This window comes from Lactuca virosa, chromosome 8 (assembly GCF_052849685.1).
Source record: "Lactuca virosa cultivar CGN04683 chromosome 8, Lactuca_virosa_CGN04683_v6, whole genome shotgun sequence".
Classification (NCBI taxonomy): Eukaryota; Viridiplantae; Streptophyta; class Magnoliopsida; order Asterales; family Asteraceae; genus Lactuca; species Lactuca virosa.
In genome coordinates this window covers 67,378,862-67,403,786 of record NC_136433.1, presented here as the reverse complement: position 1 = coordinate 67,403,786, position 24,925 = coordinate 67,378,862, and the positions used below count along the sequence as shown (strand labels likewise).

General features: G+C 36.5%; 2 protein-coding genes across 2 annotated transcripts; both read left to right on the top strand.

The window, feature by feature from the left end:
• Positions 1 to 1,547: 1,547 nt before the first annotated feature.
• Positions 1,548 to 4,919, top strand: LOC145132774 (caffeoylshikimate esterase-like). The gene is made up of 8 exons (XM_079067673.1): positions 1,548 to 1,992; positions 2,096 to 2,125; positions 2,550 to 2,679; positions 2,766 to 2,912; positions 3,772 to 3,902; positions 4,002 to 4,139; positions 4,249 to 4,347; positions 4,443 to 4,919. The coding sequence occupies exons 1-8, from the start codon at positions 1,675 to 1,677 to the stop codon at positions 4,659 to 4,661; spliced, it is 1,212 nt and encodes a 403-aa protein (XP_078923799.1). The 5' UTR covers positions 1,548 to 1,674; the 3' UTR covers positions 4,662 to 4,919.
• Positions 4,920 to 8,608: 3,689 nt separating this feature from the next.
• On the top strand, positions 8,609 to 11,610 carry LOC145128241 (Regulator of Vps4 activity in the MVB pathway protein). Its single transcript, XM_079063037.1, has 6 exons — positions 8,609 to 8,792; positions 9,204 to 9,336; positions 9,411 to 9,514; positions 9,904 to 10,075; positions 10,153 to 10,293; positions 11,159 to 11,610. The coding sequence occupies exons 1-6, from the start codon at positions 8,743 to 8,745 to the stop codon at positions 11,465 to 11,467; spliced, it is 909 nt and encodes a 302-aa protein (XP_078919163.1). The 5' UTR covers positions 8,609 to 8,742; the 3' UTR covers positions 11,468 to 11,610.
• Positions 11,611 to 24,925: the final 13,315 nt, after the last annotated feature.

The window sequence follows — 24,925 nt, the reverse complement described above, 5'->3', positions numbered from 1 at the left end:
CGTCGTTCCACCTATGGTTATTCCATATTTCGGGGTGAAAATCTTGTCTTTTGGAGAGCTAAAAAGCAACCCATTGTGTTTCGCTTCAACTGTGAATCTAAATGTCGGGCGATAACAAATATTGTTTGCTGGAATTATTTGGATCACTCACCTCTTACATGAGCTTCATGCCTTGCCTCGGGATCGCCCTATTCTTTTATGTGACAACAAGAGTGCTCTTTTCCTTAGTTAAACCCCATTTCTCACAAAAGAGCGAAGCATATAGACATCGACTACCATTTTCTTCATGAGTTAGATGCTTATGTTCAATTACACACTCAGTTCGTTCCAGCTTCATTTCCGTTGGCCCACATATTCATTAAAAGTCTTCCATGCCCACCATTTGAACAATTCTGTGCCAAGCTTCGTGTTTGTTTGCTACCTCTTCGCTTGAGGAGGGGTGTTAGCGATAACTCTAGATAATGATAAGTTATATTGTAGTTCTCTATCCTTAGAAATCAACTCTTGTTAATACTCTGTATTATATATATTGTTGTAAATCTCGTACCACTGTTTAAAGTGATTTCAATAAACTCTTAGTATAAGGTATTTTTTAAAAACAAAGGGTAGAAGAAAATTATATATATATATATATATATATATATATATATATATATATATATACACTAAAATGCAAGTTAGCTTATGTGAGTAGCACTTACCAGCTAAAAGTTCATTTTATAATACATATTGTACAAGTTTATAATGCATATTTCATACTTCAATCCCTAATTTATTATTATTCTTCATTTGCAACCCTCTATTTGGTAAAATAATAGTATTTTTTTTTATCAAATTACTTTTTAAATTATCATTTTGACCCTCCACTTTGAATTTTATAAAATATCATATTTACCCTTCATTTTCTAAACTTTCATATTTATCCCACGTGCATCCCTCTTCTACTTTCACTAAAAATTTTGACCCTCACTTTATAAAATGTCAACTTTCGTATTTATCCAATGCTTATCCCTCTTCTACTTTCACTAAAACTTCTTTTCATAAGGCAACATGTGTGTAATACATATTTCATACTATATGTCATACTTTAATACTTCAACTTACTATAATTCTTCATTTGCAACCCATCTTTTTTTGAACCGCATAAAAATATAATAAACCAATTTCATACTGATATCTAGCACTCTAGCAATCACCATGTAAATATATACAACCAATATAATTATTCAGATGATAATCCATGAGTGTAAGAGTACTGGATCGAGAAAGATAAATCGATAGAGCATGAGCTATAAACTCTACTAATAGTTCTGTATGAGAAGCAATCAGCAAATAATTTTCACAAAAAAACACTCCAAAAATGTTTTTTGAGGAACTTGAAAGAGTCTACTACACAAATTCAAAGTACATATTTAGATCCAGTCAGAACATTTATTAAAAAATTAGGGTTTCGAAATAATATATTCTTACCACACGTTTATTACGTGTAATAAAGAAACGTGAAAGACAACTTTTTGTGCTTTCCGAAAAAATGAATAAAAGTTAAACCCATTTATATTCAGCCATTTCCAGACTGATTCCACCATTAACGATGCTTTTCCAATTCTTTAGCGATTGTGTGTTCCTTTGCTCTTCCCCCAATTGTCAACTCCATTTCAGCTCTCAACTACCACCATGCCCAATAATTCTCTGATCTCAACTTTCCGACCAACAGTGCACCAAATACTCCTGCGCCCTCACAGACCCGATACCTCCGGTTCATCCACTTTTCGCCTAAAACCCTACTCGAAAAACTCAGTATCCTTGATCCTGTCAACAGGAGAAGGAAGACTTCCAGATTTGAAGATCATGGCTAAGAAAAAGCCCATAGAAGGAGTGAGCGATCAGATGAATGCGATTGCGTCTCAGAATCTTGATCAAGCACCTGCTCGCCGGAGAGTTCGATTGTCTTTCACTCAAGTTCAGGAACAGCTTGATCATGTTTTGTTTAAGGTTCAAATTTCATATTTTAATTGTTCGATTGATGATTCTCAATTTTTCTTTTGCTAATTTCTTACTGATTGATATCTTTATGCTTGTTCTGATTAATCGGTAGATGGCTCCTACAGACATCAGGACTGAAGAGGTAAATTTCCCACCGATTTAAACTCTGTAGCGTAGCAATCTATATAACTGTTTCTATGCGATTAGAAATACTGAGAATCTTACATATGTCCAAAATCAGAGTCTGAATTGACCTTTACCTATCAAATTAGTCAACTGTAGACATTAATGGGTATCGATAAGAATTGTTTGTTTGTGAATAAGAAATCTGAAACTACATAAACTAACAGGTTTCCTTTCCCTCAATAGAGCAAACAAACTAACCACATCTATTTGAATATCAAATTTGAACCCTTAATATTTTCATCTTTCAAAATCTGAAGTTCAACTCCTGAACTCCACTTATAAATAGCTTAATTTCACCATTTGGGGTCGACAAATATATGTTTTAGTTGTGAACAATTAGATGATTTGACTAAATATATATATCTGCTTTTGCATTATAGTGGTTTGAAACGAACTCAAAAGGTCAAGAAATTTTCTGTAAAAGTTGGTTACCAAGGCCTGGAGTCAGAATCAAAGCTGCTGTGTGTTTTGTTCATGGATATGGCGACACTTGCACCTTTTTCTTTGAAGGTTTGTGGTGACACCTCATCATCTATGCCTTATATAATCATGAAATTCAATTCTTTTAAGATTATAATTTATAATCCTTTTTTCAGGCATTGCAAAGAAAATTGCTGCTGCTGGTTATGGTGTTTATGCCATTGATCATCCTGGTTTTGGCCTCTCTGAAGGTCTACATGGATATATCCCTAAATTTAGTGATATAGTTGACAATGTAATCGAACAATATACAAAAATTAAAGGTACCCCTTTTGTCTAAATCTCTATATTTGACTTTTTTCGTCAAACAAAGTATTTTTTGATTTCAAAATTCATATGGCTTTGTTTGTTTTTTCTTATATATAAACTTGTAAGCACATTGAACTCCATGTGAAGTTCTATAAGCCAAAACTCTGGCTTAAAAATGTAAAACAATAAACTACAAAAATAGTCCCTGTGCTTTTTGATTTTTACCATGTTTAATTCAAAATTGATTTTTTGTTAAAATTCGTATCGATTTTGGTCCCTGATACTTTTTCATTTTGGTCATTATTTCAAGGTTCCGTATTGATTTTGGTCCTTATTTCAAAGTTTCATATCGTTTTTGGTCCTTATTTGAAAGTTTCATATCATTTTTGGTCCTTATTTTAAAGATTCATATCATTTTTGGTCCTTATTTCAAGGTTTCATATCAATTTTGGTCCTTATTTCAAGGTTCCAGGGACCAAAATCGATATGAAACCTTGAAATAAGGACTAAAATTGAAAAAGATTTCAAATTTGAAATAAACATTGTAAAAATCATAAAGCACAAATTTGGAATAAATTTTTTCAAAATTTGGTCCTTATTTCAAGGTTCTAGGGACCAAAATCGGTATGAAGCCTTGAAATAAGGACTAAAATTGAAAAAGTTTTCAAATTTGGAATAAACATGGTAAAAATCATAAAGCACAAATTTGGAATAAAAGTTTTCAAAATTTGGTCCTTATCTCAAGGTTCCAGGGACCAAAATCGATATAAAACCTTGAAATACGGACCAACATTGAAAAAGTTTTCAAATTTGGACTAAACATGGTAAATTCACAAAGCTCATGGACCATTTTTGTAAAAATAATTTTCACAGGAAGACCCGAAGTGAGAGGGATGCCTCGGTTTCTTTTAGGCCAGTCAATGGGAGGAGCCGTTGCACTTAAAGTTCATCTCAAAGAACAACGCGAGTGGGATGGTGTAGTTCTTGTTGCTCCAATGTGCAAAGTAAATTTCCCTTTTTACCCCTCATAATAATAATCACATCATCAACATAAGTTTTTTGTTTAAAAAAATTCCCATTTTGACCTTCGATTTCGTTCAAAGATTGCAGAGGAAATGAAGCCCCCGGAACCACTACAAAAAATTTTAATCTTTTTGTCACGATTAATGCCAAAAGCAAAACTTGTACCACAGAAAGATCTTGCTGAGCTGGCGTTTCGGGACCCACAAAAAAGAAAATTGGTTAGGTTTTTTAACGGACTACGATGTCATATCATACTTTGATCAAACTAAACAAAATAGACCCTGATACTGATACTGACAGTGACACTGACAATTTCTTATTTGTCAGGCGGACTACAATGTCATATCGTACTCCGATCAAACGCGATTACAGACGGCTGTTGAACTTCTAAACGCGACAAATGAACTCGAATCAGAAGTCGAAAAGGTCTGGTTTTTCAAAAAAAAAAACATTTGTACATTTTTATTTCTTAACAAACATAAAAAATAAATTCAACTTTGTTTGAAAAAAAAACCACACAGGTTTCATCACCATTGTTGATACTTCATGGAGCTGCAGACAGGGTAACAGATCCTAATATCAGCAAGTTTCTTTACGAAAAAGCTGCCAGCAAGGACAAAAGTTTGAAACTTTATGAAGGAAGTTATCATTGTATTCTAGAAGGGGAATCCGATGAAAGAATATTTCAAGTGCTTGATGACATTATTGCATGGTTAGATGCTCATTGTTCTGTTAGATAGCTGTTATTTTATTTATTATTATAAATTATTTTTTTTGTGGGTGTTGGTGAGATTAAAGAAATTCGGTTTAAGTTGCGTTAAAGTAAACAATCCATTGAAACACGAGATTGGATTATTTATTCTTTTTGTTACCACGTTTTTGGTGGATTTTGATGAATATGTATGTTGTTTATGTGTAATATTTGGAAGATTTGTATTGCAAGACTTGTAGAAAGACATTTGTTTGTTGTATTAATAAAGAAATTGTTAGCTTGTTTAGTGTCCGTGGAATTGTTTTTGCTTTGATCTTAAATGGTTGTAGTTTGTTATTTTTAGTAAATAATGTAATTAATGTTATGGGTAATTAAAAAAAAAAAACACAACCTATTATAAGACTAATCACTGAAAAAAACATTGTATTAATTTTGGGTATGTGAAACCCTTTTATAGTTTCAATAAACACAAAGAAACCCCCCCAAAATGAAAAAAAAAAAAAATCCTTATATTGAATTTGTGACTATTTAAAGCCCCTTTTAATTTTAATTTATATGAAAAACCCTTTTATTTAATGTTATTGGTGACAGAAAAATACAATATATTATAAAAAAACCCCATTCTATTATATAAATGTTAGGGTAAATTATACAAATAGTCCTTGTAGTTTGGTAGTTACAAAGATTAGGGTGAGCATGGTGCGGTTTGGTGAGGTTTTTGGCCAAAACCAAACCGAAAACCGCAACCTCGGTTTTTTGAAGTTTAGAAACCACACCGTGCGGTTTTTATACTTAAAAATATACAATCATCATCTGATAGATAAGATAGATATTTATATTTATAGAAATTTTAAAGTTTTTGGTTCATATATATATATATATATATATATATATATATATATATATATATATATATATATATATATATATATGCGGTGCGGTTCGGTTTTTTGCGGTTTTCGCAAGACTAGAAACCGCACCCACCGCGCATTTTTGGTTTTTGCAAAACTAAAAACCGCACCATCGGTTTTCATTTCGGTGTCGGTTTTTCGGTTTCGGTTTATGCGGTTTTTTCAGTTTGCGGTTCGGTTTTTGCTCACCCCTAACAAGGATCGTATAAATTGATTAAATTTCTACTTCATTCATTGTTTTTTTAATAAAAAAGCTTTTACATTTTTTCTTTATATTTCTTTTGATTTGGCATTTTTAACACGTTTGTTAGTAATATTTCAGTTTTACACGATTTTTTTTCCAAAACCCTTAAACTTTTTTTTTCCCGAAAAAACCTTCACAATAGGCAAAACTTTTTGTTTGGATCAACTTTTTTGTGTTGGCTCACAAATGCTCTTTTTCATGTTGTTGATGTTTATGGTGTTAGTAGTTTTAAATATTAAAATTTGAAGGATACATTTGATTTTTTTCAAAACAAATAGAATGGATGTTTTGTTTAATTTTTGTTGGTAAAATACCTATATCAAAATCTATATACAAGATGCTCAAAGATTGTAGCAAATGAAGAACAATAGTCTAAGCTGACTTGGTATCTTAGATCACTAAGACTTTAAAATTCGCCTCTATTTGATTTTTAAAATAAAATAAGATGACAAGCTTAGACCGTTGGTCTTTACCTTTTACAATCTCAATCTCTGAGTATTATGTAAATAGAATTTGATATGTATTTTGCCAACAAAAATCAAATATGTGTTTATGTATTTTGCCAACAAAAATCAAATATGTGTTTATGTATTTTGCCAACAAAAATCAAATATGTGTTTATGTATTTTGCCAACAAAAATCAAATATGTGTTTATGCATTTTGTCAACAAGAATCGGACATGCCGAGCCAACTTAGGGCGCTTGTCTTCACTTGCTATAATCCTCTAACCCCTAATCATAAGCACTAATCACTAAAACCTAAGTCGTAAACCCTAAACCTATAATTGCTTAGCCATAACTCATAAGCCCTAAGCCCTAAGCCCTAAACCTTAAGACCATAAGCCATAAACCATATGTCATATGCCATACACCATAAGCTCTAAGCCAAAAGATATAAGTCCTAAGCCTTAATCCTTAAGCCTTTAAGCCTGAAACCCCAATCCATAAGACATAAACTCTAAGCCCAAAACCAGAAGCCCTATGTCATAAGCCATAAGAAATAAGCCCCAAGTCATAAACCATATATTATAAGTTATACCTTGAGTCCTAAACTCTAAGCCTTAATCTATAACCATGAGTGATCTAAGATACCAAGCCTACATAGACTGTTGTCTAAGATACCAAGTCAGTTTAAATTGTTGTTCTTTACCTGCTACAACCTCCAAGTATCATTTAAATAAATTTTGATATGTATTTTGCCAAAAAATGAGACACGACATCCTTTCTTTTTGTTTTCAAAACATCAAATGTCTCCTTAAATTTTAATGTTAATAAACACTATCATTAACACAATAAACACCACCAACATAAAAAACAAAGGAGTTGTGAGTCAAAACAAAAGGTTTGCTAAACGTGACAGATATTTCGAAAAAAAGATTGACTAGGGATGTCACCAGGGGCAAACGGGACGTGGAGTGTATCCCTTGCCCCCGCCCCCATAATTTCACCATTCTCCCGCCCCCGCCCCCGAATCCCCCTTATTACCCCTGCCCCAACCCTCGTTCCCCCGCCCCCGATTAATGTTGGGTTGCCTATTTTTAGGCTAAAAGAAACTATTTTTTAGGTAACAAATATTTATTTATAGCAAACTTTTACATATTAAAAACAAAAAAAGAAGTTATGGCATCTTAAAAACATTTACTAACAACTTAAAAACATGTTTTTTTGTTGAATTTTGGAAGCTCAAAATCATGTTATTGTTTATTATATTTATATAATTAATATATGTAAATATATGTATAACTTATTAACGGGGACCCCTAGGGTTTCGGGACGGGACTGCCCACCCCTGCCTCTGCTCCCGAAATTTTAACGGGGGTTAATCTTGCCCCCGCCCACGATTTTTTTTAATAAATATCTTCAAACGGGACGGGTCCCCCATGAGAACGGGGTCCCAGGAGACTTTTTGACATCTTTAAGATTGACAACTTTTTTCAAAAAAAAAAGTTGGTTTTTTTTAATTTCTTTTTTGTGAAATTTTTATCAAAAAATTATGTAAAACACAACGATTACTAATATACATGCTAAAATTGTCACATCTAAAGAGTCACTTCTCTAAAGCATGATGATAATTGTATTGTGGAAGTGAATATTTCCACAATTCTAGAAGGTATATCTTTTGAATTTGAAGGGCAAGGGGGAATAAATTGCATAACACTAGTAATATGCTTGGCGTCTCAAATTGTTCAACCATTAAGACTTCTTTTTTGTATGTTTGATCTCTGTTTTGTAAGAAAACATAATTTGCAAGTAAGACCTTGTATGTTTGACTCCAATAGAAGAAATAAAAAAGAAAAACATAATTTGATCCGTTGTATGTTTGACTTCTTTTTGTAGTTAGTATTTGATCCTTTGTATGTTTGACTTCTTTTTTGTAGCTAGTATTTTTGCTTTTATAAAACCTTTGGTTGTTCGAAAAATAAGTATTCTAACAAAAATAATTTGTAAATAATACCTGCTAATGGTGATTTTATTAAATCATTTTGCAAATTCAAAGATACTTTTGCAAAATTCATTTTATAAAGCATATGGTTATTTTGTAATATATTCCTAAAAGAAATGGCAATTTCATGGTATATGATAGATTCCTTCAAAAATTGACAATTTCATGTTATGTCACTTTTATATTATAATGATTTACATACTTGTTAATTGTTAGTTGTTGATACTGTTGTTACACCAACTCCATTGTCATTGTTAACTACTTGACTTTGCTTTTAAATAATTGCAGTGATCAAAATAGGGAAGTGTTAAAGTTAAGGGACTAAGGTTGTAAATAATCCAAACCAACAGCCAAAAACAACCAAATTGTCAACTATCAGTAGGCGGAGCTGATCGATCATCGACTGCTAAATCTATTCACTATAGGAACCCACCACCATCATCGCCGCCGCCGCCGCCGCTGTCGCCGTGCATCCGCCACCAGCAGTGTATGATTGATTTCGTCGGCTCCGATGTCGCTCTTGAACCAAATCTTCAATAGGGGACTTATTGGCGCAAAATGGTCAGTTAGTCGACCCTCTTTCCCAATTCTTAATTCCTAAAGATTCTTGCAATTTACCTTAGGTTTTCCATTTCTATGTCAACTCGACAACTCCAATTTCTTGCTTACATACCCTCAAAATTTCTGATGTTCTTTCGATCATCGAATCTGAAAATCCAAGCCCAGAATCTGTTCTATTTTTACGATCAAGTTCAAAATTTACGAACACGTTCCGACTTTTATGGTCAATAATTTCACCTCCCGAATCCAAAATTGATCTGGATTTATCTCAGATCTAATAAATAAAGAATCTTATAGTAGTCGATGAACTAGAATAGCATAAAAATGGCTTCAATTTTTCGAAGTAAGAACACAATCAAGAGATTTTGTATACATTTCATGAACAATTGCCGATATTGGGTGTTATTGCAGTAAAACATGCCTAACTTTGGCAATATCACGGATTAAATTACTTCAAAATAAGAGAGACATGCAATTGAAGCTTATGCGCAAGGAAATAGCACAATTTCTTCAATCTGGGCAAGAACCAATTGCTAGAATACGGGTATGTTCATAACTTTTTGTTAAATTTTTTCGGTTTTCACCTTTCATGTTAAGAAATTGATTCTAATCGTTTAGGTGGAACATGTTATAAGAGAACAAAATATCTGGGCTGCATATGAGATCTTGGAAATGTTCTGTGAGTTTGTTCTTGCAAGAGTTCCAATTATCGAAAGCCAGAGGTAAAATTACATTTATGCATGTCACCTATGATTATTAGGTAACTTGAAAGAAGACTAATTGTTTTCCAAATGAACGTGAAGATTGTTTAATTGTGAATTGAATTGCTCATATAAACAAAATTATGAATCGAACAATCTGTTAAAGTTTTCCACTTTTCCAGTTTGTTAACCATAATCACTGAATTTACAAACACTTGCATTTGTAATGTTTATAATAAGGGTAAAATGGTCATTTTGACTTGTTCAGACGGTTTAAAACATAAAGTTAACTTTATATATACAACACTTTATCCAGATAAACATCATTACACATTCAGCCACTTTACCCTTAGGATTGAATGAACTCTCTGAGTGAGTAAATGACCATTTTGCCCTTTTGTTTAAAACAGGGAATGTCCATTGGAATTGAAGGAAGCAGTTGCAAGCATAATCTTTGCATCTCCAAGATGCTCAGATTTACCAGATTTATTAACTGTTAGAAATTTATTTACCACAAAATATGGAAAAGATTTCATATCAGCTGCCTCTGAGCTTCGCCCTGATACTAGTGTCAATCGTACAGTTAATACAATCTACTTTTCATTATTTATTTATTTATTTTAACACTTTCTTATACATTAATTTTCCGTTTGTTTTAGATAATTGAAAAACTTTCCGTTTATACCCCTTCGGGTGACATGAAGCTCAGTGTCTTGAAGGAAATCGCTCAAGAGTACAATATCTCATGGGATTCTTCTAAAACCGAAGCCGAATTCAACAAAAGGCCTGAGGATCTTTTGGTAATTTCATCTTTCTCTAATGTGTTTCTGAAATAAAATGATATATTATTGTTATAAAATTCTTAATGTTAGTAAAAAGGGGTTAATCTAAAAAAAGACCTTATATTTTGTGTTTTTTTCCTGAAAAAGGCCTTGTATTTTTCATTTTTTCCGATCTGGCCTTTTGTCATTTTTTTTCCAAAAAAATTGTAAAGTGAGGGTTTTTTCGACAAAAGCTACAAAAGTTGAGGGTTTATTTGGAAGCATTTTAGAAGGTTGAGGGGTTTTTTTTGGAAAAAAAAACACAAAGTTGAAGGCTTTTTCGGAAAAAATGAAAAAATACAAGGTCTTTATCAGGCAAAAAATAAATGTGAGGTTTAATCCGGAAAAAACACAAAATATAAGGTCTTTTACAAGATTAACCCTTATAAAAATTTCAAAACTTCAATAATTTTTTCTAATTTTCCAAAAAAAAAAAAAACTAAAAATAGTTTTTTCTTATAATTCTATATCAAGATTCCATGGTGTTTACATTTTTTTTTTTGCAAACAATTTTTTAAATGATAAATAATTTATTTCGACTATTTGCAATACATGTAGTATATATTTCAAAGGACATGAAATATGTGTATATCTTTATTTAATTAAAGTTTATTTTTATGAAAGTAACGTTTTTTCTTCATTTATCAAATTAACTTTATTTGTTCTTCTAATTATACATTACAGAAGTGTCTGAATGAGTCATTTCAATTAACTTTATCTATCGAATGTAATGTTCTGTTCCATTACTTATCTCATTCCATTCCATTCATTTGTGATTCCATTCCATCATACCAAACAAACAGATTCTTAACGAGTTAATAATATTTAAAATGTTAATTTGTAGAATGGACCAAAGCAAATATCAAATGTGACTACAAAACTCCCTGAAAGTCATAAAGAATCCCCTAAAGCTGCAAATCATGTCCCCATTAAACCTCCAACAAATACTGCAAACTCAAATCCCACCAAAGTAAATCAATCATCAGTGGAGGGCAAAATGGTAATTCCGGTTTCATCAGAATCAAATGATGTCTTGGAGAGAGCTCGAGCTGCCATTGCTGCTGCGGATCGCGCATCGGCTGCTGCTCGGGCTGCTGCTGAATTGGTTAATGTTAATTTTAACTCGCGTACGTTACAAGGGGCAAATAGGTAATTATACTTAAGTTTATGATGACAAAATGTAAACTTTTTTTTTTCTTTTTCTTTTTTGTTTGATGTGGAATGAATGTTGAGTGGTTTTGTACTTTTGTTTTGATAGATGGGAATGAAAAGTTTGATAAGATTTTATTTGCTAAAGTTGTGAAAATGGACTTGTTAATATAGATATAACAAAAAATATTGGGGTTCTACTTTCTTTTTATCTTTTTTGAATTTTTATCATATACTTTGAAATCTTTACTTGCTTTTCAAGCAACATGTACAATGTGTTTTGAACTTTGAACATTTATTTGTACATATAATTGTAGAAATAGAGCATGTGGTTTTTCGAAAAGTCTCTAAGTTGAAGACAACTTTGTATTTTTGGAAAGTCATTGTGGTTCTGTTTCATTGCAAATTTGGTTGCATCTATAGTTTTATTTTGTTTCATTTTTTATATAACATTACTATTTTGCCCTTGGTTTGATTATTTATTGATATGTATTAATTATATTAAAAATTTATACCATACTTAATACCCTTCCTTCCTCTTAAAGTCATTAAAGGAAGTTTGCTTTGGAGGTGATGCATTTAACCCCATTTTCTTAGGGATCACAATTAGCCCATCGTTACCTTTGTTAAAAATAATGTGCAAGATATAAATAAATTGCTATACTCTTAAATCTTAATTATATGAGATTATGAGATTATACTATAAAAAATAGAAGATTCAGAATAAATAATAATATTTATATGATAAATTTATTAAATATCAACTTAAATAAATAAATAAATAAATATGTTTGTTTATTATTTACTAGATAAAAAGGTAAAATAAAATAATTATTTATGCCATATATTAATCATGAGATCATGGACTAACAATATTGGTAGTGCTTTGGAAGCCTCAACCAACATCAAATAAAAGAAAATTTTGGTAAGAAAGTAAAAAAAAATCATATACATATTTTTTTTAGCAAACCAACAAAATGAATCATTAGATGAATTAAAATTAAAACGATTCATAAGAAAAATTCAAAAAAAAAAAAACACATTCATGATTCACTTTTAAGTAAATCAAGAAAAAAAATTCATTTTTTATGACAATTTTAGTTAATAAAAACAAAATCATCATAAAAACTAGAAAAGATTCCCCGGCGTTGCCGGGGTCGGAAGGTATTGCTTTGTAAAGTAAAGTAGCATGTTGGTTGCTTTTTGTCCGTTAATGTGAGGGTAATTTGATCTGTCAGGTAGTAGGGACTGAATTTGTCACCATGGGTAAACCATATGGACCATTTATGTAATTTTGGCGGTGGTGGTGATGGCAGATGGTGGGTGGGTTTATGGTATTGGGTGGATATTTTATAATAAATAAAACATTAATTTAAAACCAAAAAGAGAATGTTAAATCTGGTAAACCACAGGGACCAATCGTGTAATTTTGTCTAACAATAATAATAATAATAATAATGAGGGACCATTTCTGCCAAAAAACTAAATACTAATAATATGTAATAAAAGGCGAGTGTTATGAAAAATTCAAACCAAAGTGAAATGGTTGTTTGTGAACAAAAGCATAAAGATAAATGGTCAATGTTGTAAGTTGGAGGACCAAAATTGACAAAAAAGGTGTCATTTACTGTTAAAACTTTTCATAACTTTAATATATATATAATAATGAATCATAGAGATGTTTTTTCGGGATTATTATTATTATTTTTTTGAATCATGTTATTTTTGATTCATCTAGTGATTCGTTTGTTTTGTTTGTCAAAAAAAAATATATATAAAAAAATTTCTTACTTTCCTACCAAAAATTTCCGAATCTATATCCTTGACCTTGGAAGCCTTACCCAATGGGAACTGTAATTCCACATACTATTTTTTATTCATCCACATATTTTTAAGGAAAATGACAATTATACCCCTAGTGTAATTAACAATTTAAAAACATGTGCTTAATAGTGTCTTCTAGCCCCGGTTCCCAATTCTGTTCATCACAACATGACATCCTTGTATTCTTCTTCATTTCTTTTCTTCTTCACTTCCACATAGAGAAGGTAGGAACAACCACAAATGGAATCATAACTGATAATCCAACGATTAGTTTCATTCCAAGTCTTGCCATTATCTTTTCCATCATTGGATATGGGCTCCTTAATGTTGGTGGATGGTGGTTTTCACAAAGCTTTAAATCAGATATTGAAATCCCAAAATATCACCGCTAAAGTTTCTTGGACCCAGATCCCGTTTGAAAATGTATCAAACTTCGCTGCAACAAATGGGGTACTGACATTTGCATAACCGTTTACAGACAGCCCCATCGACGAGAACCACTTAATCATTGAATTATCTCAGGTTAGCAAGAATGTGAACCAATCACCAAAATCTAGGAACAATTTTGAATCGACGGCGATGGAAAAATCGATGGTGAAAGCTTGTTAACTCACCGAAGAACTTATCACATAGATAAAATGGTTTGATGTATCGTCTATCCCGCTGTTTGTTCCGATTTGAATCGATCTCGTTTTGTGTGACTGGGATTTCGTCATTGACGATATATGTAAAACCTGTTGTGTTTATGTTCATGTATTGGTTTTGTGTACTGATTTTTATCAGATTAAAGGTGATTGAAGATACAACAAGGATGAACAAAGAATGGATGATGAGATACCATGATTGTGGGAATCTTGATATACCACCGAGTATCGACGGAATAAAGAAAAAAGACAACCACGAAAATATGAAAGAGAAATTAGGCCTAATTAATTAGATTATCAAATATAAATGAGGGGGATTCTTGTCATTTTCCCATAAAAATCTGTGGATGAATAAAAACAGTTGTGGAAGTATCAACCCCTTACCCAATAGTAAATATATTTAAAGTAAGGATTATGATCATTAAGGAAATAAACAATATATCACCAAAACAATAACCTCTCTCTCTCTCTCTCTCTCTCTCTCTCTCTCTCTCTCTCTCTCTCTCTCTCTCTCTCTCTCATTTAAGTTCGACGACAAAAAGAACAAGGAAGAACCGTTGAGCATTCTTTGATCAAGTTGACCGAGGTTTGCAAATGTTTAAAACAATGTCTTCGTTTGAAAATTGGTTTCTTTTAATTGTTTAAATATTCAATCAAATCACAACAGTGATAATTTAGACAGTATTATGACTTAATTATTGCATCTTGGTAGTTTTTCCTTCACATTCTTGAATATCTATCAAAATATTATAACAAATGTTTTAACGGTTTGTATACAATTTTATTTTAGATTTTATTAACTTACATGCAAAAATCAATAAATCAAACCATTAAAATGTTCATTGAGATCAATGCGTTGTTTTTTGCCTAAATAGTTTGTGTTTGAATCTTATTGTTTTTTTCTTGGTTTGTTTATCGTTTAAATTTATGATTGTTTGTTTTAATTATTTTTAAAAAATGTTTATACATAATACCATATGACAAATATCATTTATCTTTAATTTTCCCTTTGTTTTAGATAATTGAAAAACTTTCCGTTTATACCCCTTCGGGGGTGACATGAAGCTCAATGTCTTGAAGGAAATTGCTCAAGAGTACAACATCTCATGGGATTCTTCTAAAACCGAAGCCGAATTCAACAAAAAGCTGGAGGATCTTTTGGTAATTTCATCTTTCTCTCATGTGTTTCTGAAATAAAATGATATATTATTATTATATAATTCTTAATGTTATAAAAAAGGGGGTTAATCTAAAAAAATACCTTATATTTTATGTTTTTTCTAGATTAAACGTCAATATTTTTTGCCTGAAAAAGACCTTGTATTTTTTTTCGATCCGGCCCTTTTAGTCATTTTTTTTCCCAAAAAAATTGTAAAATGCGAGTTTTTTTTTGTGCGAATGACATAAAAGCCCTTAAGTTTTCCAAAAATTGTCGGTTTTACCATTGGATGAGTTTTTGGGTTAATAAAGTCGGATACTTTCATTAAATGGTGCATTTATTGAGTTTGAGCCGGTGAACAAGTTGTAACCGGTAACCCTTTAGAGTTTAGAGAAGTGGCATTTAACTGACGAGTTGACAAACGATGTTAATGAGATAATGTCCGTTTATCTGGAGAAACGAACCCATCACCTTACCATCACCTTTTAGCATGTAAATGTACACCTTCACTCAGAAACGTTCAGATAATCGACCTCATTCATCTCAAATTAAGGGGTTTTTGAAGGAGATTAAGGTTCAGTTACAGGGTAAAGGTGTTCTAAAAGGTGCAATTTGAGGTTATCCGAGAATCGATTTCACAGGGTAAGTTGTTACAGTTCATATTTAATCTTTTTGTTCTTGAGAGGTGAACATTAATGTGTTTGTGGCTTTTCAGGTTCTTGTGATGAATTGGGATTCAGAAGACGAAGGCAGCACAAACCCATTTTCTGGTTTACGTGAGCCTTTCTCTGGTCTTAATGAGATGGATTTTGAGCTTCATGGAATATACATGGATCATGAATCAGAGCAAGAGTTCGTTACTCCACTAGACAAGTGTAAGGACGTATTTCTTAATGTGCTACAAACTGATGAAAGACTTAGAAACTCTAGTTTGGATGATGAAGTAAGAACACAAGTGTATCATGGGAATGATTGGCAAAGTGATCAAGAAGAGCAAGAGCAGGTGAAAAACAAGTACATAATACATTATCCAAAAACAAGATGGGACAAAATGGAACCAAAGCTTGGTAACATTTTTTAGACTGTTACACAGCTGAAGTTTTGTATCCAAAACTATGCAGTCCACAATATGTATCAACTTTACTTTGAAAAGTGTGACAGTAATAGAATAGTTGTAAGATGTGGGAACAAATGAGAATAATGCTTGCCCTTTTAGAGTGTATGCCTCATGGATGTTCAATGAAAGATCTATTCAGATACAGAGTTTAGAAGTTACTCATGTTTGTGGTAGGAAGTTTAAACTTGGCTCCATGGTTACTCCTAAATGGATAGGTAGACACTACATAACTGAATGTAACACATGTTCCATATTGATTAATTTATATCATTTTAAGGGTTTTGTGCATGGACTCGGCGAGTTGGGGTGCTCCAACTCGTCGAGTAGAGACTGTTAGGGGACGCGGGGTTTGGGTCCTACTCGACGAGTCGGAAGTCCCCGACTCGACGAGTAGGAGCTGTAAAGAGAAACCCTAATTTTTAGGGTTTGCACCCTATTTAAGGAGCATAACCCGCCTCTTGTGGCCTCCCTTATCACCCTTTTAGCCAGAGAGAACCCTATTTCGACCTTGCATCTTCTTGAGTGAGAGTGAGAGCTTTTGTGAGTGATTTTGGGGTATTTGTGAAGGATTCTAGAGCTTGAAGAGGGAGGAGCAAGGAGAGGAGCAGTAGATCCGACATCTACTCTGCCTTGGCCATTGTTTTGAGGTATAAAGTTGTCACCTTGATCTCTAGTTGATTAGATCCCTTTTCTTGGAAGTAAATGGCCATTTTTGGTGCAAAATGAATTCAAACTTGGATCTGGACTTATCACAACGATATGGTTCCACATCTGGACCTCTCTAGGTCCCCAATGACATAAAGTTGCTCACTTTATGCAGCCTAGCCCCTTTCCATGCACAAAAACATTGTAGGAAGCCTAGTTTTGGTGTTATGGCCTTGAAGGGCCTTGCATGCACGTAAAGTTTGCAACTTTACGTGGTATCTGTACTAAGGGAGTTTAGATCTGGAGTTTGGGACCTTAGATCCCACTATAAAGGGCTGAACTTGGAAAGGACTGAAGGAACTCGTCGCGTCCCTTAGCTGACTCGACGAGTCGGTGTAGGGTTTGCCGTTTTTGAGTTTCTGGATCAGTGCAGTGAAGGATTAGGGTTTTGGTCCGTTTAGACATTAGTTTTTTGGACATATGATGAACTCGACGAGTCACTAGGGTGACTCGGCGAGTCGAGGCGGGATTCAGTGGAATGGACTCGGGAGGAACTCGACGAGTTACAAAGGTAACTAGTCGATTTAACGAGTCATACAGCTAACTCGACGAGTTGCTGGATGCACTCGACGAGTTGAGGTCAACAGGGACTGTTGGCCTTGACTGTTGACCTTGACTTTGACCAAGGTTGACTTGGAGGGCAATTATGGGATTATGACAAGTTAATCACATGTTAGTTATAGGCAGTTTAGGAAGAGCGGTGCGTGGGACATACCTGATTCTAGCTTGTCAGTTCAACGTTCGAAAGGTGAGTCTTCTCACCATACCAATGGGTCTAAGGCACCAAGGCCAACCCATTTTATGTTATGTGGATTGTTGATTGATTATGCGTTATGTTAGTATGACTTTTGCATGGAAGACACCGGGGGGCTCCCATGGCAGTAGTCTGAGACCACGTGGGGGTTCCCGTGGCATTTGGTATAAGACCTTGGAGGGTTTCCATGACATCCTAGTATATCTGCATGTATAGTTTGCATTATGTCTTGTTTGGTAGTGAAGACCTTGTGGGGGTTCCCAAGGCAGGAAGACCATGTGGGGGTTCCCATGACAGGCAGTTAAGACCATGTGGGGGTTCCATTGGCACTAGGTGTAAGACCATGGAGGGTTTCCATGGCTTCCTTATATGTTGTATGCATGGCTTATGTGATATATGTAGCTGTTATAGCTAACTTGATATGTGTTATGTGGATTGTGTGTGGGGTATGCTCTGGGGGACTCACTAAGAATTAGCTTACAGTTTGTGGATTTGTTTCAGGTACATCTGAGCCCAAGGGCAAGGGCAAGGTTTGATGGCGCGGCGTGCACTCTCTCTCGGGCATTTTATGGGACACTTTGATGTTTGGAAATAATATTGTTTTGGATATAAATTTGAAAACAATTGTATTGGGATTTCATAGTTATAGAAAGGTGTTTTGACTAATTAAAAATGAAAATTTTCTTTTGAAAAATTGGGTTGTTACACTGAAATTGCAAATAAACCTAAGGTTAAGCTTAAAGAGATGATTACTGACATCAGGCAAAGGTTTAGGTGTGCTGTGTGTATAGGCCTATGCAACTACTACTCAAGAAGTTGTAGATGCTGATGAGGGTGCTAATGTTGCTAATACATGTACTAATCAAGAAGTTCCCAATGCAACTACTACTCAATAAGTTCCAGCTGCTGATGAGGGTGCTAATGTTTCTAATGCATCTACTAATCAAGAAGTTCCCAATGTAGCTACTACTCAAGAAGTTCCAGTTGCTGATGAGGGTGCTAATGTTCCTAATGTAGCTACTAATCAAGATGTCCCTAATACAACTAATAATCAAGAAGTTCCAGTTGTTGATGAGGGTGATAACTTCATGCAAGAAGGTGCTAATGTTGTAGAAGAAGGTGTGGTGCATGATAATCATATGATGCAAGCATATGTTACTACTACTAAAAAAGGTGTAATGCAAGGTAGTGATACTTTTGGGCAAGTAGGATCTAGTATATGTAGAGAGCTTAAATCAATTCATGATGAAACAAAACAAGGTATTGAATTGAAGCAATTTTACAAGGGACTACTTTTAAAACAAAACAAAGTCAAATCAAACTAAGGGTAAAAATGTGGTGGACGATAATGAAGTGATTGAGTTTACTGAGGGCATAGAGAAGGATATTCTGCCAGAGAAGATTCAGTTGGGCCTTGAAGACATTGAAAATATGATAGAAGATGGTTATAGCATTGTAGAAATAGAAGCTATGCCAGGGGTATAACTGGAATTGGATGATTACCAACTAGTTGAACTGGTAATACATCTTTTCTTTTTTCAGTTAACAATTGTTTTTTTTAATGTTGTGATCTAATTGTTTTTTTAAACTAGGATGTGAATGATTTCATTGATGATCACCCATCTAATGATGATGGTGATCTGGATGGTGGAGCTAAAGGTACTAGAGATGTTGATGATGGTGCCGGTAGGGGTGATGATGAGGGAGATGGTGCTGGAGATGCTGATGATGGTGATGGAGCTGAAGGTGATGGTGATGATATGGGTGATCTTGAGGGAAATCAGGGTGATGATGAAGGACATGAGGTTGTCCCCGTGGTTAAGAGAACAAGGAAAACATCTGAGAGGATAACCAAGATAAAGCTAAGGAAGGGTGTGTATAAAAAAGATGGTGGTAGTTCTTCTTTTGCAAATCCAGTCACCTTGGAGTAGTTTGTTAGGAAGAATGGGGAGGGGGTGTAGTGGGGATGGTATAGATTGCCACTTTTGTAAAATTTGTGTTTTTGGAGTAGTTTGGCACACCAACTGATTGCACCATACATCCAATTGTTCTTTTGTTACCATTTAGGGTTGCCTTTTTTGTGCATTGTTTATGTAACACCCCAAATTCTAAACAAAATATTTCATTTTTGATATAACGATTCATAAAACAATTTATAGAAAACATCATCAAGTTATTTCATTTCATAAAAACCAGAGATCATATGTCTCAAAAACATGTCATCAGATAGTAATAATGTCAGAGTACAAATCCCACGAATGTCATTTGCGGAAAATCGTGTGTGTGATGCGCTGTAGTCATGCCGGATCCTTACCCTTCGAAGAACAGGTACCTGAAACCAAAACTGTAAACTGTAAGCACGAAAATTAGTAAGTTCCCCCATCATACCACATACCATACAATAAACATACCATCAGGCATACCGGGGTGCCCGACCTAACCCATGTCAGGCATATCTGGGTGCCCGACCTACCCTGCTGAGCATACCAGGGTGATCAACCTACCCCATTGTCAGGCATACCGGGGTGCCCGACCTACCCCATGTCAGGCATATCTGGGTGCCCGACCTACCCTCTGGTGTATCTCAACCGGTTACGGGGACTATTTCACCCTTACCACTACCACATAATAACATAACATAAACATACTGTCAGACATACCAGGGTGCCCGACTTACCCCTTTGGTCCTTTCGACCGGATACGGGGACTATCCCCCTACTACCACTATCACATGACATCATACCTACTAGCACATAAAACATAACAGATAGTGGCATACCAGACAATTATCACAAAGACAATCATCTAACAAACAACTCCTACTAGTGGGCCGACATTGTGGCCTTAGACCCACTTCTACTGGAAGGTAACTCACCTCAAAGTCGTGAAGTAGCTGAGCTGTCCTCGACTCTAGGATCAACTCATCTCAAACTCCTACACATAACAATCTTCTTTAATTACTCTTTAATACTTATAACCCTTTTAAGGGTCAACTCTAGTCAATGATCAAAGTCAAAGTCAACATCCTGGTTGACTCAACTCGCCGAGTTGGTCCATCAACTCGTCGAGTTCCATAATCCATAAAACCCTGAAATCTCGATCCTACTCGTCGAGTCCTTTCATGAACTCGTCGAGTTCATCTTCATAGCATAGTCGGGACCTTTTACTCACAACTCGCCGAGTCCCTCCTTGAACTCGTCGAGTTCCTCAATCTTCATAAACCAAACCATGGCCAACTCGCTGAGTCATCTTCTAGACTCAACGAGTTTGCTCAGTAACAGAAAAGGTTGGGGAACCACGACCCAACTCGCTGAGTTGTATGAACAACTCGTCGAATCCCCCATAGTCTAAATCCATATAGTCGTTTCTAGTCAGGCTTATTGCATTCAAATAATAGATCTGGTTCCCTAGGCTCGATATATCATGTAAAGTTTCTAACTTTACGTCCATGCATGAGTTATTTGGCTCGAAAGTCCTACAAAGTGGTTCACAAGTTGCATGGGACTCCCATGGCCATAAAGTTGGCACCTTTATGCCATGGAGTCCTTCAAAGGCTCCAGATCTGAAGTCATGACTCCAAAACATGATTGAATCCATGAATGGTTCCGAAATATGCTCCTTAAATCCCTAAACTACCCCATGAAGAGATCTAGTAAATGAATAGTCAAGGTATAGACTTTATACCTCAATAAGGCTGCTTTGACAACGAAATCTCTAGATCCAAAGCTTCCTCCTTCAACCAAGCACTTTAAGCTTCCACTCCTTCAAGGAAATACCCAGGAATCAATCTCTTTTCACTCACACACACTAAAGAGGCTCTAGATCACGAATTAGGGTTTGCTAGACTGAGGGAGGCGATGAGGGAGGCCACAATGAAGTGTTAAGGTGCTTAAATAGGGTGCAAACACTGAAAATTAGGGTTTCACTCTGGAAGATCTACTCGTCGAGTTGAGGCTTCTCAACTCGTCGGGTAGACTTCAAGTCCCACGTCCAAAAATCCCATTCCTACTCGACAAGTTTGGGGCCTCCAACTCATCAAGTCCATTTGCAAAAATGAATAATTCTTATTAAAATACATACCAGGAACCGGACGTTACAAATCTCTCCCACTTATTTTAGACTTCGTCCTCGAAGTCTGCTGCATCTGGGAATAGCTCGTGGTAGTGCTCCTTCAGCTCGTCCTCTAGCTCCCAAGTCCATTCTGAACCCTTGCGGTGTTGTCGTTGCACCTTCACTAACTCGACCTTCTTGTTCCTCAGATCATTCGTCTTCCTGTCGAGGATGGATACCGGCCGCTCGATGTAGTTCAGGCTGTAATCCACCTGAATATCCTCCAGAGATACCACCGCAGAGTCATCTACCAGGCACTTCCGCAGCTGGGAGACATAAAAGGTACTGTGGATCTAACTAAGCTCGACTGTCAGATCCAGTCGATACGCCACCTTGCACACCTGGGCTACAACCCTGAAAGGACCAATGTACCTGCGACCCAACTTGCCCCGCTTCCTGAACCGGATGACACTTTTCCAAGGTGACACCTTCAGGAGAACCATATCCACGACCTGGAACTTCAGGTCCGATCGGCGTCTGTCGGCGTAGCTCTTCTGCCGAATCTGAGCAGTCTGAAGCGTACTCCATACCTGTTGGATCCTCTCTGTCGTCTTGAATACCACTTCAGTATTCCCCATGACCCTCTGTCCAACCTCACCCTAACATATCAGGGTTCTACACTTCCTCCCATATAACATCTCGAAGGGAGGACGGTCGATACTCGCATGGTAGCTATTATTGTAGGAACACTCTTCCAAGGGAAGGTAGGTATCCCAGCTACCACTGAAGTCTAGGACGCATGCCCACAACATATCCTCTAGAGTCTGGATGGTCCACTCGCTCTGACCATCCGTCTGCGGGTGAAAAGTCGTGCTAAAGTGCAGACGAGTACCCCACTTGTCGTGAAACTTCTTCTAGAATCTGGAAGTGAACCGTACGTCTCGGTCAGAAATCACGGAGACTGGCACTCCGTGTCGAGCTACTACCTCTCTGATGTAGATTTCAGTCAACTTCTCGGCCGAAAGGCTCTCTTGGATCAGGATGAAATGGGCCCTCTTGGTTCTGGGAAGCTTCGTGATGAAATCCATAGTAATATCCTCCCATTTCCACATAGGGATATCCAACGACTGTGTCTTTCCGTGAGGCCTCTAGTGCTTGGCCTTGAACTTCCTGCAGGTCAGGCATCTCTTGACGTACCAGGCTACATCCCGCTTCATGCAGGGCCACCAGTAATTAGGACGAAGATCTATGTACATCTTCGTCGCCCCGGAATTGATGGAAAATCTGGATTTGTGCGCCTCCTCCATCATGATCTGGCGCACACCACCTGCGTACGGAACCTACACTCTGCGATGTAGTGTTAACAACCTACAACTATCATAGTCGAAGGAGGAGATCTGTCCCACTATACGCTCACTCTTCCGATGTTCCTCCTTTATAGCCTTCTGCTGGGCCTCTCGGATCTTCTCCAGAAGCGAAGTCACCGCCATCATCCTCAAGAAAATGTCTCTGATTGGGGCTACCTTGCGGCTAAGAGCATCGTCCACAACGTTGGCCTTCCCCGGGTGGTAGAAGATCTCACAGTCGTAATCCTGCACCACATCTAGCCACCGATGCTGCCTCATGTTCAGGTTCGGCTGATCCATGAGGTACCCCAAACTCTTGTGGTCCGTGTAAATGGTACATCAGACCCCATAGAGGTAGTGCCGCCAAATCTTGAGGGCGAAGACAACCACCCCAACTTCAGATCGTGCGTCGGGTAGTTCGCCTCATGAGGCTTCAGCTGCCTCGAGGCATAGGCAATGACGTGCCCCCTCTGCATCAAGACTGCTCCCAAGCCCGAAATGGACGCATCACAGTACGCTACAAAATCCTCCACGCCCTCTGGCAGGGCTAAGATCGGTGCCTCGCACAACCTCTTCCTCAATGTCTCGAACGCTGCATGCTGCTCAGGCCCCCATCAAAATACAACGACCTTCTTCGTCAGACGGGTCAATGGTATTTCTATCTTGGAGAAATCATGAATGAATCTTTGGTAATAGTCTGCTAACCCGAGGAAACTCCGAATCTTAGATGGAGATTTCGGAACCTCCCATCTCATCACGACCTCCACTTTGTCCGGGTCGACCAAAATACCGTTCTGGTTGACAAGGTGCCCCAGAAACTGCACCTCGCGCAACCAGAACTCACACTTGGAGAACTTAGCGTACAAGCTTTCCCTCCTCAAGGTATCCAACACTTCTTGCAAGTACTCCTGATGCTGCTCCTGTGTCGTGGAGTAAACCAAGATGTCATCGATAAAGACTATCACAGACCGATCCAACATCGATCTGCATACGCGGTTTATAAGATCCATGAATGCAGAAGGGGCATTGGTGAGCCCAAAGGGCATCACCACGAACTCGTAGTGGCCATAGCGAGTCCGGAAAGTAGTGTTTTGTACATCCTCATCTCTGAATCGCATTTGGTGGTAGCCTGAACGCAAATCTATCTTGGAAAACCAAGATGCCCCCTATAACTGGTCGAAGAGATCGTCAATCCTTGGGAGTGGGTAACGGTTCTTCACAGTTACCTTGTTCAGCTCTCGGTAGTCTATGCACATCCGGTGGGACCCGTCCTTCTTCTTCACAAACAGAATCGGGGCTCCCTAAGGCGAACTACCCGGTCTGATAAATCCCTTGTCTAACAGCTCCTGCAGCTGTGTAGAAAACTCCTGCATCTCGGAAGGAGCCAACCGATATGGTGCCTTGGCTATAGGAGCTGCACTAGGGACTAGGTAAATCCAGAACACCACATGTATCTCCGGAGGTATCCTAGGAAACTCCTCTGGAAACACATCTGAGTACTCCGCACAACTGGCACATCGCTCACGGTCGCCTTACCCGCCTCCCGGGTATCCATAACGTAGGCGACATAACATGCACAACCCTGCTGAAGGTAGCGCCTAGCCCTCGCTCCTGAACACAAAGTCGGCCCACGCTACGACCTCTCACCCTGAATCACCAACTCTCACCCACTTGGGGTCCTGACCTGAACCAACTACTGCTCGCAGTCGATCACTACCCCATTAGTGTTGGGTTATGAGCATTCTAACACTCCTAAGTGTACATGCAACCCTAAATACCTTGGATCTATGTTTTCTCTTTTATACATACAATTATGAACATCCAAGGTATTATCCTAATCTAGCATACAAAATAATAAATATA